The sequence below is a fragment of the Ornithodoros turicata genome, chromosome 4 (assembly GCF_037126465.1).
Source record: "Ornithodoros turicata isolate Travis chromosome 4, ASM3712646v1, whole genome shotgun sequence".
Taxonomy (NCBI): Eukaryota; Metazoa; Arthropoda; class Arachnida; order Ixodida; family Argasidae; genus Ornithodoros; species Ornithodoros turicata.
Genome location: NC_088204.1, coordinates 73,163,470 through 73,183,916, shown reverse-complemented (window position 1 = coordinate 73,183,916; position 20,447 = coordinate 73,163,470). Strand labels below are relative to the sequence as shown.

General features: G+C 46.6%; 2 protein-coding genes across 2 annotated transcripts; one reads left to right on the top strand and one right to left on the bottom strand.

Annotated features, from left to right (window-relative positions):
* The first annotated feature begins 11,300 nt into the window (after positions 1-11,300).
* On the top strand, positions 11,301-11,819 carry LOC135392561 (TNF receptor-associated factor 3-like). The gene has a single exon (XM_064623267.1). It carries the CDS (start codon positions 11,301-11,303, stop codon positions 11,817-11,819), a length of 519 nt encoding a protein of 172 aa, XP_064479337.1.
* A 7,546-nt stretch (positions 11,820-19,365) lies between these two features.
* On the bottom strand, positions 19,366-20,256 carry LOC135392560 (uncharacterized). Its single transcript, XM_064623266.1, has one exon. It carries the CDS (start codon positions 20,254-20,256, stop codon positions 19,366-19,368), a length of 891 nt encoding a protein of 296 aa, XP_064479336.1.
* Between the last annotated feature and the right edge of the window lie 191 nt (positions 20,257-20,447).

Here is a 20,447-nt window from a genome sequence, read left to right as displayed (position 1 = left end):
AAAAATTATAATAGAAAGCCTACGCTACCTAGACACATGCAATCAACGGCATTTTTCTTGCTAGGTTTTGTGTAACTTCTTGATGTGAATGTCATCTAACTTCGGTTTGATTTTGTCAATTGTTACTGTTTGCGCTCCGAAACGCCCGCTGTTTCGGCTATTTTTTTTTTCCCGATAGAATAGCTCCTCGATATCCGTGTTAATTATAATGAACGTGAGTAAATTCGGCACCCGCGTCACATTGGTGAGATAAAAAAGCGACCTTTACTTGAAACATTTTCGAGTTCAGTGCGCAGAAATTGACATAATAAAGCTCAAATTTCACATCAGGACATGGCGAAAACCTAGTTAGAACAAATGCCGTTGACCACGTGATTCTAGTTGGCGTAGTTCTTTCTTAATTATAATTCAATGCCACGTTTTCTGGGACGCCCTGTATATGAAACGTTGCATTATGCCCCGCGTGTCCTGATCTGCATACATTCTTCTCTTCTGTACTACAAATGCAAGAGAGGCTATATTTTGTGCACACCCATCTAGTTCAATGAAATCTGGGTAAACAAACAGAATGTGAGCTTACTTCGACAGAGTAGACTCGTTAAATGGCGCTGCACCCACAAAAAAAAAAAAAAAAAAAGACAAATGACGGGGGCCTATGTTGAGTTTCACATGCGTTAGTTTTTGGCCAATTGATGAGGGAACATCACCGAGGACAACTTAAGGTATCGTCGACTGGCGGTACCAATGCTACCCAGAGCGGTCCGACCTGGAGGAAGGCAGCAGATTGAAGAAAGAAACAACTGCCGAAGCTGTTGTTCAAGGGCTCCGTTTTCACCAGTCGCAGATGAGAGCACTCTAGATCGATAGGTGGCTGCCAGTCGAAGATGCCATTAGACTCGAACATCGGATGGATTCGCACAACTGGACTTGCAACGTCATGCGTGACAAACGTTTTGTCTTGCATGAAGCAGTTGTCTTGCGCTACCGCCTTTCTTGATCCCGGTGCACCTCAACGGCTCTTATTGCGTTCATTCCTTCCCTATTTCTCTGTGTTGATGACTGCCATCAAAAGGACAAACATGCATTGACTCTCTCTCTCTCTCTATCACACTGATGTACAGTGCTCACAACTTCCAACGAATCCCCCGTTACCGTGACCTCACTCCGATAAGCGCCTTACACTCTTAAAAATGAGTTTCACCGCATAGCACGCTCCTAGCCAACCATTATCTCAAATGATATCGTTATCTGCCCTGATTTGTTGAAAACGGGAGGCGTACGCGTTTTTTGTGACAATTATGAAGAGCATAAGTGTCACAAAAAAAGCGTACGCCTCCCGTTTTCAAGAAATCAGGGCAGATAACAATATCATTCGAGATGATGGTTGGCTATAGGAGCGTGCTATGTGGTGAAACTCATTTTTAAGAGTGTACACGCGGCGAACATTGCAATCAGTACCGGGTCTGACCCCTGGTCTTTCGAGGGGTGGCAGGATGTTGACATGCTGTCGCTTGTTGTCAACACGTTTCAAAACAGACTCAACAAAAAACAAAATCTGGGGCAATGTTCGGGACGACCTTGCCGAGTCTGTTTGTCGGGTCTGTTTCTACACTTGTTGACAACAACCAACAGCATGTCAACATCCTGCAACCCTCTAAAAAACGTGGGTCGGACCCGGTACTGATTACGATGTTCGCAGCCAGTCGGGCGCTGATGGGAGCGAGGTCACGGTAACGGGAGATTGGTTGGAAGGTGCGAGCACTGTACACGCAAAAGGTGAGCGACGTCGTAGTGGTTGGTCTGGCTATTAACTTTACCCACCCGAGGGTTCTTTAACAAATGGCGAAATCTCAGGCACACAGCACGTCGTGGTTAACGTCCCTCGTGGAAGACGGCGTGTCTGTCAGACTTGTACCCTTACACCACCAAGTTGCTGTCTTTCTCGGCCGGGTTCGAACAGGCAACCTTGGGCTTAGTTTGCGCACATGCCACCAACTGATCCACCCATGCCGGTGGTTTGAGGAATCCAAACAAACCTTGTGGTAGACCTTTCCGGAGTCCCACTGTGATCCAACTTCCCGACCTGTGCAATCTCCAGGCTGAGGTCTGGAGAACACTGGCTCAGCAACTCAAATGGAATACATGTTTATTCTAACATGTACGTGAAACATGAGCCAGCGCTCCGAGAAACCTCTTTGCAAAAGCCCGTTGTGCAAAAACCCTTGCGTGTCTCCTCCAGTCACAGGCCATTTTAACGAATTCAGTCACATACATCGCGTCGCACCCCGAATTCTTCGGTGGTGGTGGTCGTGGTGGCGGTTGTGGTGGTGGTGGTGGTGGTGGTGGTGAAAGGGCTCGCCGTTGCCGGCCTCACAGAGGTGGGCAATGTCACGGCTGGCGCCCTGGGGGAATGTGCGTCCTGGGCCGACTTCTAAGGGAACTCGTATTCTTTATTCTTCATTCTCGATACAACCATGCAATGCACCAATACGCGCCCTGTGACGCAGAAACACTGCGCCCCCTATTAACGGTTAGAGCTCACTCATGAGCTTTCGCCTTGAGCTATGCTAATCTCTAACACGATGCGTTTCTTCATACATATTAACGCAGCTCTGTCCTCGTGGGCTTTCAGCCGGGAAGAGTGTCTCGTAATTTAATTCTATGCCCTCGGCAATAACAAGCCGGTGGGTCTCTGCTTCGTTCAGCTTTTACTGCGAATGCTTTATTTCGCTTCGCACTGATGCTGTGCGAGAATATCAAAGAAGAAAAATTGACGAGACAAAACTTAGGGAATTCGTCCCTAAACCCCGTGTGGGTCAAGGATATATAACTTGCCTATTCCGCATAACTTAGGGAGTACTACGCCGAAGTAAAAGCAATGGAACGTTTATTCATCTTTCCATAAGGATACCCCGCAATTCTTCTGCCTCTTGTTTGTTTGCAAGTTTGTTTGTTTGTTTTTCTCATTTTCTGGCTCTATTGTTCCACCCACAAACACGTTTTGGAATAGCCGGTCCTGACTGGGTCGCGACTAACCCATCCGTATTTTTCTTTCATATCCCATCAATCAATTCTCTACAGAGCTTCTCCGTTTCGTTGCAGTGCTGTCCTCTCGACGAAGTGTCGGCCTAGTAAGCCTTCTGCGCGAACCGATCACTTTTTATTTAAGTGGTTGCTTGCACGCGTGTAGGCGTGCATTACATAGCTCACTTGTACATACGTCACCTTCAACCCTTCGTCCTTTCTTCTTTTCTTTTTACTATAGCCGTGGCGATGCCTACCCGCATGTGGCCAGCAAAGGCAAACCTATCTCGACATTACCCCCATCGCCCCACCCCCTCACACACACACACCGGATAGCGACAAAAGCAGGATTGGTGATTTATTCAAGCGTCCAAACGACTTCACATGCATCCAGGAAACGACACTGTTTCGACCTATTCGGTGCGCGTAGAATTCTCAAAGGTGGAGCAGGCAGGACATTATGCTGCCATAAAAGCCTCATTTGCACCAGACAGCCTTCCACTTTTGACATCCCACTGTCAGTGAGCCGCACAGACAGATCAATCAATGTCTGTTAAGTCAAGGCACCTTTTCGTGGGCAGGGCGAAAACAAAAAACATCCCGGCGAAGCGGTAGACTTGCTGCAACGTTAGATAAAGAAACGATAGATTAAAAAAACGAGATATATTACCAATCAAATCACTCTTGATCATCTACAACGCATTCATTCAATCATGCCTCGACACAAAATAGCTCTCAGGCCTTTTTTCCAAGACGCTGTCAGAACGAACTCTTTTCTGCGCTCGATTGAACCCTACGATGACCCACACACAAGTAGGCCGTTACCCCAGAGAGGAAGAGTCCTTGCTCCACAAGCTTTAATTGAATGTCTCCACTGCTCCACTTTAAGATGGGACACCTTTCGTCACCCAACTGCCCCACCTGTCATGTTGAAGGAGACATCCCGCACTTGCTGCTCTACCGCACCCGTTACCGCCAACGTCGTCTTCTCCTACGGTCGCGCATCGCTCGCCTCAGGATTTCGGATTGATTGATTGATTATTTAAATGAAAACCAGGGAGAAATTGAACTTGTCTCCTGACTAGTTCTGCTACTCCCAAAACAAAACAACAAACAAACAAACAACCCAAAACAAACTTTTTCGGAAAATAAAGGATTTCGGACTTTTCCCTAGCTACGCTGCTATGCACCACACAACATAGTCGGGGGACAAAGGCACTTGTTCAGTTCCTACGGATCTGTGGCCTTCTGGGTGAACTGTGATCAATTTCGTGGTTGTTTTCCTTTTCGTTTGTTTCCCCCCCCCCCTTTATCTTTTCTTTCTTTTTTTTTCTTCTTTCTTTTCTGCGAATAGCGAGCCGCCGTAGCGGAGGCTAACCTTTCCATCCTTTTTTTTTAAATATAATAAACATATCTCCGCCCCCTCCCCCCTCGACTATTGTATCGTGATATATGGCAATACATACAAAGCATCCTTACACCCACTCCAGATGACACAGAACACCGCCATTCGCACCATGTTTCGCTTGAAAAAGGGCGAAAGGGCGAAAGCTGTAGGTCTTCATATCCACTACTGAACATTTTACCACTGAACAGATCAGTACTGTTTCGGCCAGTGTTGTTAACACATAAAATTCTTAACAGGAAAATAGTAATGCCACACGTTAAATTAAATTTTCAGCATAATATGGGCTACACACGCTCCTCATTGCAACATCATTTATCACTTCAAACATCCAGAACGAATTATGGCGATTTTATGTTCACTAACTACTCCGCTAAAACATGGCATTCATTACCATTACACATTAGGAGCATCACGAACTTTCCAGCATTTAGGTCTGCCTTACTGTGGTCTTTAATACGGCGTTACATTCTTGAAATTCTCATTTGGTACTCTCTCTCTGTTACTTGCTATTCAAATTTTGTTAATAATAAGAAGTCCTGAAACTAGCTTTAACTATAGGTCCTCCATCTGTATATGCACGGTATGTATTTTGTTTGAGTAGCAATAAACTATTGCATTGATTGATTGATAAAAAATCCTGAAAGCTCAGAAGCAGCCGTGTTTTGCTAGCTTTCCACCGATCGTTCAACACTCCGGTGACGTATAGACGAACGTATAGAGGAGCAACCAAACGATCACGGTTAGGCTTAGCCATAAGCAAGATGGAAAGGCCAGAACGGGCATACCGCTCCGTGCTTTCTCAACGTAACGCGATATATTAAACAACGGCAACGGCAAAGTTGTTGCGAAAACTCATTTACCCAGTGAACGTACTACGTGGCCGCTTTGATTTCTTGCTTCTTCAACAAAGAATCTCTCGGAAGCAGTTTCCATTTTCAGTTTTAACTTTCTATCAGCGGCTTTAAGATAATCTTTGACGTCAATTCTCCGAAGGCCATGTACCGTGCGAGAACAGCCCATAAGATTTGGTGTCGATTCCTAATCGAAGCGCATGGTACTGGGATCGATTACGGCCATTGAATTCTGTTCTCGGGAAAGAAAACACGATCCGTTTTAAATACGCATGATCGGAAAAATGACCGCTTCAATCGTGGACATTGTATAATGGAACTTCCGGTACGTCTTTTACATTGACTGTCTTCAAGTTTTTGTACTATTCAATGGTACTCAGACAAGGTTATTGCTCAGAGTTTTTGACGTTACTGAAGTCCCTATCTGTTACACGGTCGGGAAGGTCTTGCGTTATAATCATCCTTATACGAATAGTTCTGGTTTCGTTTTTCGTCCATAAAGGTGGTTCAGGTGCAGAAGATGGAACATGACACACGATACGTGCACAGGACATGAACAGGAGAACAGAAAAAAACAAACAAGATTAAATAGAATAAAAAACTCACAAATATAAACGGTCTAACAATTGAAGAGGAAAAACCAGACAGATTTCCGTTTGTGAGCGTATATAGACGCGACAGTATGTGATCAATATCGGGTACGCCAGACTCGGTTAAGCCTAACCAGCCGAAACATTAGTCTCAAACCGGATGCGTGATGATAAAAAAAGCACATGCATATTTCAACGCTAGACGCCGGACGTTCTGAGAAAAATGCGTGTCATGCGAGAATTCGGGATTCGATGCGATTTGCATAATCGTGCTGTCGTTGAATGCACAGAGCTGAAGGCAAACAAAAATGGAAAATCTATTTTAGCCTGACAGACGGATACGGCGCGAGGCACACAGCCAGTGCAAAGTGAAGGGTACGACTGTTGAAAGTGACAGCCAGTTTATTGTAGCTAAATGTACCGTACGCGCCGCTGAATATTTGGTGCAGCACTTATCTGCTGAAACCGACGTGATGCAGAGAAGTGACATTCATGGCGGACATGTCACTTCCTCTTATGTCGCGAATTCAGGGAACGGACGTAAAGAGGCCCCTACCCATTTGGAAAAATGTTTGCCTGATCTGCCTGCTTTGCGCAAAGTCTATACTTTCGGAAGACTTGGCGCCTAAATTTGGGTAATGACGGTTTCGCTATTTCCTGGATCTCGGGTGTGTGTGTTTTTTTTTTCTTCGCAATCACGGGGTTTCGGGATCCTCGGACGGGATTTCGGAATTGAGACGACACTGAGAATGCGCGCGCATAGACAACCTTTGTGCAGTGACTCTGACGTTCCCTGTATCTGTCTTTTTGTATGTGTATGCCTCCTCGCAACACTCTGTCTGTACATGTCAATCGAAACCCTCGTCATAACTTCTTAACATAACATGTAACATGTTCATCGCACATTTCATCCGATGTTGCACATATAGTCACCAACATCTTGCATGTCGTCTAAGTTTCGCTTAGTTTCACTTGTTGAATAGATTTTCCTTAAACAATAACTTATTGATTTCCATTGTGTTCTAGTACGTGACGCTTTTTATCTAGAAAGAAGTGTTTTGTTCTATTTTTTATTTTTTTTTTGCGTTCTTCTCAAATAAGAGGCTCAGTAGTTTTACGAGCAGTCGTCACGTGTAGCGCCACTCGACTTATTTGGTTCTTGACTAACCTAAGCTTCCACCTACAAAACTGACTACCAACGGATAGTTACAGTAATAGTTCCTATAGCGTTACCGCTTCTGACTCGAGGGGAGAGGGAGGGGGTTCGGCTTTTTTGTGTCAATTATCATGTATCCAAACTGACACAAACAGGCGTACACTCCCTCTCTCTCCGAATCAGAAGCGATAACGCTATCATTCGTGGCAATGGTACAGGCGCAGGGCGTGCTATGCGGTGAAGTTCATTTCTTAGAGTGAATATACTTAAGTGTTTCATATTAAGTTGAAGGAGACGTGTGTGTAACCCCCTTTCGAAATGGCCCTCCAAAGTTTTCAGTATTATGTTATACATTTCTTGCACCTAGCGTCCATGTCATCTTCGGCACGCAATAAGTAACAGGACGGAACTGACTTCTGTGGGAAGTTGCTATCCTTCGCCTGTGTACATATCGTAGAAGTTAATCCGACCCCTGTGGTCACCAACCTTACTTCACTTTTGTCGTTCTTCTGTCGTTCACGAGCACGACGCCACACACGCTGTTCGACGCAAACGGTACCATCGAAAGCATCTCCATCAACGAAAGACACTCCGACGCCGTCAACCACCGCCCTCCCCTACTTTCTCCGCGCCTCAGGACTCATGAACAATCAGCAACATTGCCACATTGTTGTGCTCATTTTTATTTTTCGTGCTTTTCAAGTTTTGTTAAGGCATCGCATGTCGGCTGTTTCTCTGGCTAACCATTTCTTATTCGCCTTTTCTTTTTTAATGAACATATCCCATCCTTTAAAAGCGCAAAGAAATCACGGAGCTCCTGCGCGTGTGTCACAGGTAATAACGATCGAAGCCTCCTCACCGCATCGCGAAGGGAAGGGAAAAAATGCATAGTGTAATACATGATGCTTCTGAGGCAGCTAAGATCAATCAAACCTGTGCAAGAAATTCAACAACTCGTAGTTATTCCGCACTTGCGGCTACAGCCTCTTCGCAGTATTCCACCCGAGTCCTGAGATCCCCGATTTTTTTCGAAAAAAATTCCGAGATTACTACAATAGAAGAAATGCCGAAGCCGGATAAAATCTCGAAATCTCGCGACCTTTTTCGAGCTAATCCCGGGATTTCGAGACGTCAATAATACCTGAGATCCCAGGATCTCGGGATATCCCGGATGCCAACACTACTGGTTACTTTGCGGACACCTTATAGCAGCTACATTTGATGCTCCTGCGCACCTAAATGGTGGGCAGCTTTTTTTCGTCGTGCCGCCACATGTAATATCGAATTCCTGTTCTGTGCCCTTTTATGAGGAGCTTACTTGAATCGGCACCTTAGTGCGCTGTAATTCCAGTACCCCGTTGAACAGCCCTCTGGTGGGTAAAATTAATCTCGTGATCACATATGTCTCGTGACGTAAAGCCACGGAACAAATCATCACCAGTTTTCTCTTTCGTTTGGCACTGGCCACTACTGTACAAGAAAAATAAAAGGGGATAGATAGAAAACATGGGGGAGAAATTACAGCTCGTGGTCCCCTCGATTGCCATTATTCCCCATTTTGGTCCCCACACCCTGAACTTTACTCCCCAACTCCTCAGCACTACAAATGTTCCCTAAACTTCACGTAAAATGGCAATGCACCTAGTTCACAAATGGACTGAAATTATCCTCTTTTTTTTTTAGACTGTAGCCTATAGTATTGTTTCGTATGGAACCTATCGACGTGGCTATACGCATCTCGTTATGTCGTTTTCTCTGAACATACCGCGCACTTTTTACTTAAAATTTAACTATGTGTTCATTCGTCATTGTGTATCCGCACCTCTTGGCTAAGTTTCAATAGCTTTCAACGCGGCTGCCTTGTTAGACCACCGTTCACCGTTAATTTTCGTTACGTGTTGCATGCCACACTTATTGCCACTATAGGGTGGTACGAGCCCATAATAATTTTTCGAACTCCAGGCTCTAAAAAAGTAAGAATGTGCCATTGAAGAACTGTTTATTTTGTATATCAATACTTTAGCGTTCCCGAAATTTTAACAAAACGCCGCTGGCAGTGAAATAAGCAGCCGTAAAAGTTCAAAGCGTTAAGACACACGTATTGCCTTCAGACACGTATTGCCTTCGACACACTGTAATCATCACCATTCAACTGTGCCAGGCTATTTCCGAGACTGTCACCGAAGTTTGTTCCTTTCCGGAGGACATGTCACACGTGTATAAAACCATGCGCACTCTCGGTACACTTGCCGCCATCTATGTGTGCGCGCGGGAACTTCAGCGTCGTCAATAGTTCCGCTATTCAACGCGGAGCGGCTGCTTCGGCTGCACCTCTCATTATTCCCTCTTCACGCAGGTTTGGTGGCAGGGAAGGACGGGCCAACCGAATCCACGAATCCTCGAATCCTCGGCAGGGATTCGAGATTCGGGACTCCGAATCCCAGTGCCCAAAACGGCGAATCGAATCTTTCGAATCCACCAAAAACGTGTGTTTGTTTCTTCTTAAAATTGGCGCCTCCGGAGTACCACCGAAATCCTGATTGGGCGGCGGGCCCCGGGCCCATTAATTTAAAGCTTTCGGCTGTGTGTGTGTGTGTGTGTGTGTTTGTTTGTTTGTTTGTTTGTTTGTTTGTTTGTTTGTTTGTTTGTTTGTTTGTTTGTTTGTTTGTTTGTTTGTTTGTTTGTTTGTTTGTTTGTTTGTTTGTTTGTTTGTTTGTTTGTTTGTACCGGGTTCGAATCCTGGTGCAGGCTGTGCTGTCTGGGGTTCTTTCTGGGTTTTCCTCAGACGCGTTCAGACATATGTAGGCACAGTTCCCTTAGAAGTCGGCCCAGGACGCACATTCCCTCAGGGCGTCAGTCGTGACGTTGCCCACCTCTGTGAGGTTGACACCCCTTTCACCATCATCACCACTATCACCTCGTCTGTTTACATCGCTCTGGACTGAAAGAGTTCAGGCAGCAACTCTTACTTTACAAGTTTAAAAGTAACATGGTTTTGCTTCGCTAACATCGTTTTACGACAAGAATTCAGACTCGAGAATTTATATATTTCCTGTAGTCGATGAACAGCACGGTAAATAAATTACATTTAAGAACTAAATGGGTATATGTTTTCTCCTGAAAGTGAACTATTATTTCATTTGTTTTCCATTAAACAAAGACATCAAATCAAATCCATCAATCATACCGAATTCTGCTTCAAAACACTTTTCAGTAGGAGCGTGTTTTATTTCATTTTTATTGTATTTTTTAACATTTTATGCTCTTTCTTAAGAAAGGATTCGAGAGATTCGAGATTTGTAAGCTTCTTAGATTCGCAGAACCTTCATTGGATTCGGATGCGGATTCGGATTTGGATTTGGAAAATTCTGGATTCGTCCCATCTCTGGTGGCGGGTATTCGCTTTGTCAAAGGTTGCGGTTCTTCCTATCTACGGTCTTCTTTCACATGAGAATCTACTTCCTCTACTGATGAAGTCGCCGAGTGTCTCCTTCATGAACCTCGTGCAGCGATATAGGGAGGCCGTAGAACAAGCATTTCCGTATCAATGTCATGTACAGCTATAGATACGCGTTAATCAGGATCGCCATTAGAACTCCCCCTGCTGTAGTTTACATTCCGGTCCAGTCCACTACGTCTTATTGATGACACAGCAGCGTGCACTGTGTGAGCCGCTCTTTGCACCCATCGAAGACATGGTTGTCGTTTTGTGGGCGCAAGATTGGACGACACCGCTGGCAGTACGCTCTTGACCCTCACTCGTTGTGGGGTAAAATTTGCCCTCTCAATAGAATTCGCCACGTGTGTCCAGATTCATCCATTGCGTCAGGGATGCAGATGGTAGATATTTGAAGTACACCGAGTTATGCAAAAGAGTCATTGCCTGTCATGCTATCTGGCTGCTGAATAATGACGAATGCATCACGAGCACAAAAAAACAAGAAAAAAATACACATACTGGTTCGAGCCTTGTCAGCGTTGCCTTCTATGCTATGTTCAAGTTAAATCAGCACTGATGAGTTGGGAACAACTGTAGAGACAAACTAAAAAAGAGACAGAAATAAAGTAGAGTGGTTGTTGGGAACAACAATTCATCGAAGTTGCACGCGCTCCATTTGCCGAAACGAAGCAGGCGCATCGCTAATGTCAATAAGCGCTAGAAACGTTGCGCTGCACCTGCTTCGTTCCATTGCAAGCGCGTCTGTATAGGCCAGAGGGCCCTCTCCAGTCTCGCCTTCTTTAACCTGCACTCGGGACACCAGCGCTACATAATGCCCCGTCCAGCCATCCTTGCGGGCTTCGCATCGAGCGTGTACTACAAACCCTTCGACTTCGTGGACGACATCCCCGAAGCGCGCTTCTGCCAGCTGTGCGGAGTGCTGCCCATGGCTATACACATGCTCGAGTGCACTCATGGATTCTGCCAAGTGTGCTACGCTGCGCTGCCGCAGAAAGCCCTCTGGTGCCCATTGGATCGATATGACTCTGACCCCGCCAGTGTAAAAACTTACGTCCTCAGCGAAAACAAGCTCTTGCAGTATGACGTGCGCTGCTGGAACTCGGGAGACGGTTGTCTCTTTGTGGGCAACTATCGCGCGATGATGGCTCATTTCTTCGGCTATTGTTTTCAGCACTCCGTGAACTGCCCTCGTTGCGGCAGTAAAGTGCTTCAAAAAGAAATGCTCCAGCACTACAAAGGGGAGTGTCGGGGTCCACCTGCTCAGCGACGACTGCTCCCACACGACAGATTCTCCTGGGGTGCAGCTCCGCACATTGTGCCGCACGTTTAGAAAAGGCTGGCGATATTGCAAAACGTTGTTCCACATTCGTCTGATCCCCGTGTGTATAACAAATGTAAATTACGCAATATATTATGCCGGTTTGAGGGCACTCGGAAAGTTTTGTTCTGTGTCGACATTAGTTTATATACAGTGGCGAAAACTGATTACCGAATTGCGGATATCGGGGATACATTAGTGAAACCAAGTGCCATTTCATTACAGGTTATTCAGTAACCTTCTTGCCACTTTCATTATACTCCTCAACGGTGCTAGAAGAACGTGACCTTGCTATTATTAGCATTGGCTGAACTATTGTAAAATCGGTAAGTGGAACATCCAAGGTATATCTAAACGGGTAGCGCAACTCCCATACGCCCCTGGGTCTTCAGAATGACGCCATGATAGAGACTGTCAGCGCCATCCATCCGTTGCGCGGACTACTACGATTGTAAATAAATGACGTCAAAGGTGACGTCAGCAGTATGAATAATAAGTAGTGCATAACTGGCCATTGCACGTTTACGTTCGCGCACTTCGTTTGCGTTGTATTCCCTTTTCCTCACCCGTGCAACAGTACCAGACGAGAACACAGAAAAAATAAATCGTATCAGGTTTAATGAAACATATCAATACGAAATACATCACATATATCACATATATTGACAACTCCAAACAGAAGGGCACCGTGATGATCACACAGAAACTAGGAAGGTTCACTTAAGCTCCATTTCGCACCTAGAGCAATACGTACACGCAGTGATTAGACGTTTGCATTTATTCAATGAGTGGACATTGCAACAAAACATGACATCGTTGGTGCACAGCTGATTCCTGCTAACGCTCACGCTATCATGGCCGCTCGTCCCACGAATTTTTTTTTTTTTCGCGGGGCCAGCAACAGGGGATGCATTGTATTCATCAGTGTACACGTGTTAATCTTGGCCTACAGCTCCGAAATGTGAACGTCGCTTCCTGTTTAACCCAAAAAGTGTACGAACTCCGCATTACAATGCACGGACACACGGCACGGATACACAGATGCACGGATAAACACGTCCACTGTGATACATGCGTAAAGGAGCAGGATACGGAAATGTTCTCGGGTGCTAGGATGATTTCGTAAAAGTGCCCGAGTGGGGCAACAGAAAGTTTTTTTCTACATTGAGATTATGAGTAACCTATTAGTGCGCACACAACCCATGCCCGCGTTCTAAAGTTTTTCTGTTTACGATCGTACCTCTACTGTCAACGCCCAGGATCGCTCGCGCCTCATGATGGTAGCCTTGCCGATGGGTCTGATTTAGTATTTTCACTTGTTTTCGCTGCCAGTTTAGATATACCTTGGAACATTCCCTTCAGTTTGAGGAGTGGTGCAGCGGTACAGATTGGGGGAACACGGAATAACACGAAGGAGCAGACCAGAGTGAATGGAAAGTTGTCTGTTGAAGCCCACTTGTGAAGATAGCACAGCTTCACTTAATTTTGACGTAAGGACTAGTGAGTACATCATGTTATAGCGCCAATGTGGCAGCTCTATTCCTACTGTTCGCACAATACGCTATTCAACTCTTCAAACATCATGAAACAATCAGGCTTACCCAACCGGCCATATGAACAATAATTACTGTGAAAGCCGATTAATACAAATTTTTCGATTTTCGGGGGCGCTTTGGACAAGTGCCACGTGCATGCCGGGATTAGTCCACCGAACCTTATGTTCAAGTCTGGAATTGAGGGGGTGTCCATCCCACACACCCCTAGATCCGTGCAGGCGGACGCGCCTATGGGGACGGCAAATCGCCTTCCCTCTTGCATCTACGTGTACAAAAACGTAGGCCGGGGCGTACAACGGCGTGCAAATGGAGCACGGGATATACACGTCCAGTAGTCGGCACCGTTTACAAATGGAACGAACTCTGGGTGGACAGCTGAATGTAAGGCAATTGTTCATCCTGTACGGATTCATCGCCCATGGGCTAGGCACGTCTGCAGCACCGAAGTATCCACGTATCTCACGCTGTATTATTGTTATCTCACACTCACAGAATATTATTTCTCTGTGTAAAGCGGACGAATCGTAAAATTAATTTCTAGTCTCGAGAAGTATGACGCCATTGGATGTGAGGCAGAAACCGGAAGACGATGTGTCCCACTTGGTCGCGCCGATGGACGGCGGCAGTAAAAGCCGTGGTCCCGATGACGTACTCGTCGAGCCAGAATCAGCAGGCGAGTAGAAGGAAGGCAATACCCATTTTGTTTATCGCGGCTTTTGCGTGGCACAGGGCCGAATTAAGGGTTCTCGTCGACGATGCCCGATGAACTCCGGGCTTGCGCTGCGCTCGTGGCTTTTACGCGCTAGGGCGGCTAGGAGCTAGTGTGTATTGTCATCAAGCAATAGAACTACCTATGGAGGCAGCCCCTTTTTACACAGACACTATCTTACAGACCAGATAACAACGCTCCAAAGGGAGGAGCGCTAGTACTCAGGCAGCCCGTTACGCGTTGCTGCCACGATGGTCGTGGTGATGGGTCCACGGAGGTGATGACGACGACACTGTCGCTCACAATTAAGGGTGCGCAATCTGGAATGCGTGTGGCATTTCCATCTCCTCACCACAGCTGCCGACAGACGTCCAACTACAGAGCGGTGTTCAGACGTTGAATGGGGAGAGGGCTTGGCCAATCGGAAACCATGCAGCTGTGCGGGTTGCTTGGAAAATTCGTGGACGTTCGCTCACAGTATTTATATTTTTGGGGCACTAAATCTTGTAACGAGGTTGATTTATAATCAAAAATAATGTCACTTTGCAGTGGCATTGCACAAGCGGACGACGGTGAAGATTTTCGCCTGCTTTTTACAGCAATATAACAGTACTTGTTCGAAGGGCAACTTTAACACAATGCACACGAAATAAGAGAGACTGAGTTGCAGTTGCGAGGACAGCGTATATTACACCATGAACGAGTCAACGTACATTTCTGTCCCATTGCTTGATGCAGGTCCACCACAATTTAAAAACTAGGTCCTGTTAAAAATAACGACGAACAAAATACCGGGCACGGCATGTACGACGCCGATGAATTTTTGATTTGGAATCAGCTGTGTGTCTCTTGCGGCTACATCAGTTTAACGGGACGGAAAGCGACGTGACCAGGAGCAGCACCTGGAGCACGTGGAGAGCACCTTCCAGTTTATAGGAAACTGGTACAACGAATACGGGGTTTACAGAAACACGAAGAAGCGCGAAGGGTCCAACGTACACCCAATGAATCCGTCATTGCCTGTCGAGATGACATCTGCCCTGCCTTGTTTATCAGACGCTTTACCGTTGCCTATTACTTCTTCTTCGTCCTTTTCTTCTTGTTGTGCTTCTTCTTCGTCTGTCCAGACCACGTGGTCCAGTCACACCACCCGCTGTTTCCTCCTCCTCCTCCCCTTTCGTTGCCGCAGGATTTGATACTCCGACATGACTTAAAATTTTGTTGGTCACTTTTCTCTCGTCCCCTGAGACACTGACCTGAACGGCACGAAGTGCATCTTGTTTCTGTACGTTGCACGCATTGACAGCGTTTTCCGCGACCTTTTTCACCTGTAGCAGCTTCTTTCCTAAGCATTTGATACTTGAGGATAAAGCGTTCACTTTATTTTGCAAGGTCTCCTGATCGTTGCAGAACGATATCACTCTACGCTGCATATCTTGGCTTACTCGAACAATATCGTCTGCTACGAAGTCCTTGGCGTGAGACTTGTTCATTCCTTGTTCAGCACACGAACCCTTGCATTCTGTGCTGTTGTGCTCAAGGATTTCACTGCGACGAACTCTGTACTTGCAACGAGGACAGCCAACTGAATGCCGAGAGCAGTCGTTGAGAAAATGAGATGTCATTGAGAGGTAATCACATACAAAATCGCAGCCGTCGGCGTAGTTCCAGCAGTGGACTTCGAACTGCAACAGTTCGCTCTCGGTGAACTCGAAGGTTTGCACCTCTCTGGCTGTGAAGCGACGTTTGTCAAATGGGCATTTGCAGGGTTTCACAAGCAGCTGGTTGAAGCAGTGATGGCAGAATCCATGGGTGCATTCAAGGAGGTGCAGGTTTCTCGGCAAAACTCCGCACAAATCGCAGAAGCGTACCCCAGTCATTGCCTGGACAAACTGAAGTGGTCGCCAGTCAACGTCTACTGAGAATCCTGTAAGTACGGTTTCGCTGGGCATGATGGCCAGAGTGAGTCTGGGTTATCCTTCTGGGCGCAGTGCAGCAAGGCAGCTATCATCTGACAGAGATTCCACTTGTGGCAGCTGTCACGAGGCCGTGATGCTGTTGCCTTCAGAATTCTTCAATCGGCTGACGCCTCCTCCTCGTTTTTGGTTAACCGTCGGTACCGCATTTCACCACTAGGACACTGACATTGCGTTGCGGTCAGGATCATTCGATAAATATGCGATATTCGATAAATATGCGATACGATACTTTGCAACGCCACTTGTGATCGTGTTGCGGTATTGTAGTTGTGGTTGGAAGGGGTCCTTTATTGTTTTTTTCGTACACAGGTACCCTTCCAACCACCACCACAACACGACCACAAGTGGCGTTGCAAAATATCGTACTTAGCGCGCACGTCCCAGCCCTCCGGAGCCCCATACGTCGTGAAAGCGTCGTCGCCTAGCTCTGTCACCGAGCCGCACTAAACCGCCTGCGTACTGTTCGGCATTCTGTTCAGACTATTGTCTGTCGCAATGAAACATCATTAAAAATAAAGTGTGTACAGTCGAGAAACTGTCATATTTATCGTACTACTGACGCATATTTATCGAATGATCCTGCCCGCAACACAATGTCACTGTCCTAGCGGTGAAATGCAGTACCGACGGTTAACCAAAAACGAGGAGGAGGCGTCAGTCGATTGTAAAATTCTGGAGCCAACAGCATCACGGCCTCGTGACAGCTGCCACAAGTGGAATCTCTGTCACATGATAGCTGCCTTGCTGCACTGCACTCAGAAGTCTTCCCAGAAGGATAACCCGGACTCACTCCGGCCATCATGCCCAGCGTAACCGTGCTTACAGGATTCTCAGCAGGCGTTGACTGGCGACCACTTCAGTTTGTCCAGGTAATGACTGGAGTACGCTTCTGCGATTTTGCGTAGTTTTGCCAAGAAACCTGCACCTCCTTGAATGCACCCATGGATTCTGCCATCACTGCTTCAACCAGCTGCTTGCAGTCCCCTGGAAGTGCCCGTTTGACAAACGTCGCTTCACAGCCAGAGAGGTGCAAACCTTCGAGTTCACCGAGAGCGAACTGTTGCAGTTTGAAGTCCACTGCTGGAAATACGCCGACGGTTGCAATTTTCTCTCAATGGCATCATATTTTCTCAACGACTGCTCTCGGCATTCAGTTGGCTGTCCTCGTTGCAAGTACAAAGCTCCTCGCATGAAATCCTTGAGCACAGCACCACAAAATGCAAGGATTCACGTGCTGAAGAAGAAATGGACACTTCTCACATCAATGACTTCGTAGCAGACGATATTGTTCGAGTGAGCCAAGAAATGCAGCGTAACGATCATGAGGCCTTGCAAAATAAAGCAAACGCTTTATCGTCAAGCATCACATGCTTAGGGAAGAAGCTGCTACAGCTGAAAAAGGCCGTGGAAAATGCTGTCAATGCGGTGAAACATACAGGAGCAAGGAGCACTTCGTGCTCTTCAGGTTTGTGCTTCAGGGGACAAGAGAAAAGTGACCAACAAAATGTTAAGTCATGTCGGAATATCAAATGCTGCGGCAGCGAGGAGCAGAAGAAGTGGAGGAGCAGAAAGCAGCGGGTGGGGCGTCTGGGCAAACTACGAAGAAGCACACGAAGAAGAAGAAAAATAAGAAGTAATAATAAGTAGTAATATCGAGTGTGATAAATAGGGTCCTGTCAGTTAGGGGGCAGATATCATCTCGACAGATATCGATGGACTCTTTGGAACACATTGTGCATTCTTCGTGTTTTTGTAAACAGCATAATTTGTTCGCGCCAGTTTCGTATAACCTCGAAGATGGTCGCTTTCTTCCGCTTATCCTAGACGACGTCACTTTCCCTCCCGCTTGAGTTGCAGTAGCCGCAACCTGGGCTTACGAGAACTGGTGAGCCGTTTCGTTTCCTCCACGGCGGGTGGACCCCCAGCTGAAGAGTTGGGACATTTAGTGTAACATTGGGGTTCCCTTCGTCATCTCCATTTCGCAGTGATTTCTATGTCGAAAATTCATTGGCGCCGCCTCCGTAAAAGTACTCAGTACCTCAGCAACCCAGTCTTTTGCTGATAGCTAGCTCTAAATTATAGTCGGCGTGTACAGAAGTGTACGCGCACCCTTGTCTGGTATTATATAAGTTGTTTTCTTACCTGCAACTCACCCTCTTTCATTCCGTGTGCATTATGTAGTCCTTCGAACAACTACTAGGTTGTATTGCTGTGAACCGAAAGCTGGAGAAAGACTGGGAAAATGTCTACTTAAAACGCCTCTACAGGCGGAAGAAATAGTACTTTTTTCGTATTGCAAATCAATCACAGCAAAACCATCAGCACGAAAAATTGAATTTAGTTTATTGAAACACGTGCATATAGCGTGCTTCTATTATATAGGTGCAGGGTTGCTCGGCAAAGCACCCTCGCAAAGACGACCTACCAGGCGAAGGGGCCGTATAGCGAATGAATAGAAGGCATGCTTGCCTGGTGCCGTCGGAACCCTGATCGACGAGCGAAGTTACGTTGATACGTGCCAATACCCCAAACGGGAGTATGACGACACTGTCGCTCACAATTAAGGTGCGCAATCTGCAATGCGTGTGGCATTTCCACCTCCTTACCACAGCTGCCGACAGACGTCCAACTACAGAGCAGTGTTCAGACTTTGAATGGGGAGAGGGCTTGGCCAATCGGAAACCGTGCAGCTGTGCGGGTTGCTTGGAAAATTCGTGGATGTTCGCTCACAGTATTTATATTTTTTGGGCACTAAATCTTGTAACGAGGTGGATTTATAATCAAAAATAATGTCAGTTTGTAGTGGCATTGCACAAGTGGACAACGGTGAAGATTTTCTCCTGCTTTTTACAGCAATATAACTGAGTACTTGTTCGAAGGGCAACTTTAACACAATGCACACGAAATAAGAGAGACTGAGTTGCAGTTGCGAGGACAGCGTATATTACACCATGAACGAGTCAACGTACATTTCTGTCCCATTGCTTGATGCAGGTCCACCACAATTTAAAAACTAGTTCCTGTTAAAAATAACGAACAAAATGCTGGGCACGGCTTGTACGACGGCGATGAATTTTTGATTTGGAATTAGCTGTGTGTCACTTGCGGCTACATCAGTTTAACGGGACGGAAAGCGACGCGACCGGGAGCAGCACCTGGAGCACGTGGAGAGCACCTTCCAGTTTATACGAAACTGGTACAACGAATACGGGGTTTACAGAAACACGAAGAAGCGCGAAGGGTCCAACGTACACCCAATGAATCCGTCATTGCCTGTCGAGATGACATCTGCCCTGCCCTGTTTATCAGACGCTTTACCATCGCCTATTACTTCTTCGTCCTTTTCTTCTTGTTGTGCTTCTTCTTGGTCTGTCCAGACCACGTGGTCCTGTCACACCACCCGCTGTTTCCTCCTCCTCCTCCTCCCCTTTCGTTGCCGCAGGATTTGATACTCCGACATTACTTAAAATTTTGTTGGTCACTTTTCTCTCGTCCCCTGAGACACTGACCTGAACGGCACGAAGTGCATCTTGTTTCTGTACGTTGCACGCATTGACAGCGTTTTCCGCGACCTTTTTCACCTGTAGCAGCTTCTTTCCTAAGCATTTGATACTTGAGGATAAAGCGTTCACTTTATTTTGCAAGGTCTCCTGATCGTTGCAGAACGATATCACTCTACGCTGCATATCTTGGCTTACTCGAACAATATCGTCTGCTACGAAGTCCTTGGCGTGAGACTTGTTCATTCCTTGTTCAGCACACGAACCCTTGCATTCTGTGCTGTTGTGCTCAAGGATTTCACTGCGACGAACTCTGTACTTGCAACGAGGACAGCCAACTGAATGCCGAGAGCAGTCGTTGAGAAAATGAGATGTCATTGAGAGGTAATCACCGACAAAATCGCAACCGTCGGCGTAATTCCAGCAGTGGACTTCGAACTGCAACAGTTCGCTCTCGGTGAACTCGAAGGTTTGCACCTCTCTGGCTGTGAAGCGACGTTTGTCAAACGGGCACTTGCAGGGTTTCACAAGCAGCTGGTTGAAGCAGTGATGGCAGAATCCATGGGTGCATTCAAGGAGGTGCAGGTTTCTTGGCAAAACTCCGCACAAATCGCAGAAGCGTACCCCAGTCATTGCCTGGACAAACTGAAGTGGTCGCCAGTCAACGTCTGCTGAGAATCCTGTAAGCACGGTACCGCTGGGCATGATGGCCAGAGTGAGTCTGGGCTATCCTTCTGGGAAGGCTTCTGGGCGCAGTGCAGCAAGGCAGCTATCATCTGACAGAGATTCCACTTGTGGCAGCTGTCACGAGGCCGTGATGCTGTTGCCTTCAGAATTCTTCAATCGGCTGACGCCTCCTCCTCGTTTTTGGTTAACCGTCGGTACCGCATTTCACC

What these genes read in the sequence shown, in the direction of transcription:
- LOC135392561 (XM_064623267.1), top strand. Translation starts at nt 11,301, where the DNA reads ATGCCCCGTCCAGCCATCCTTGCGGGCTTCGCATCGAGCGTGTACTAC.
- LOC135392560 (XM_064623266.1), bottom strand. Translation starts at nt 20,256, where the DNA reads ATGCCCAGCGGTACCGTGCTTACAGGATTCTCAGCAGACGTTGACTGG.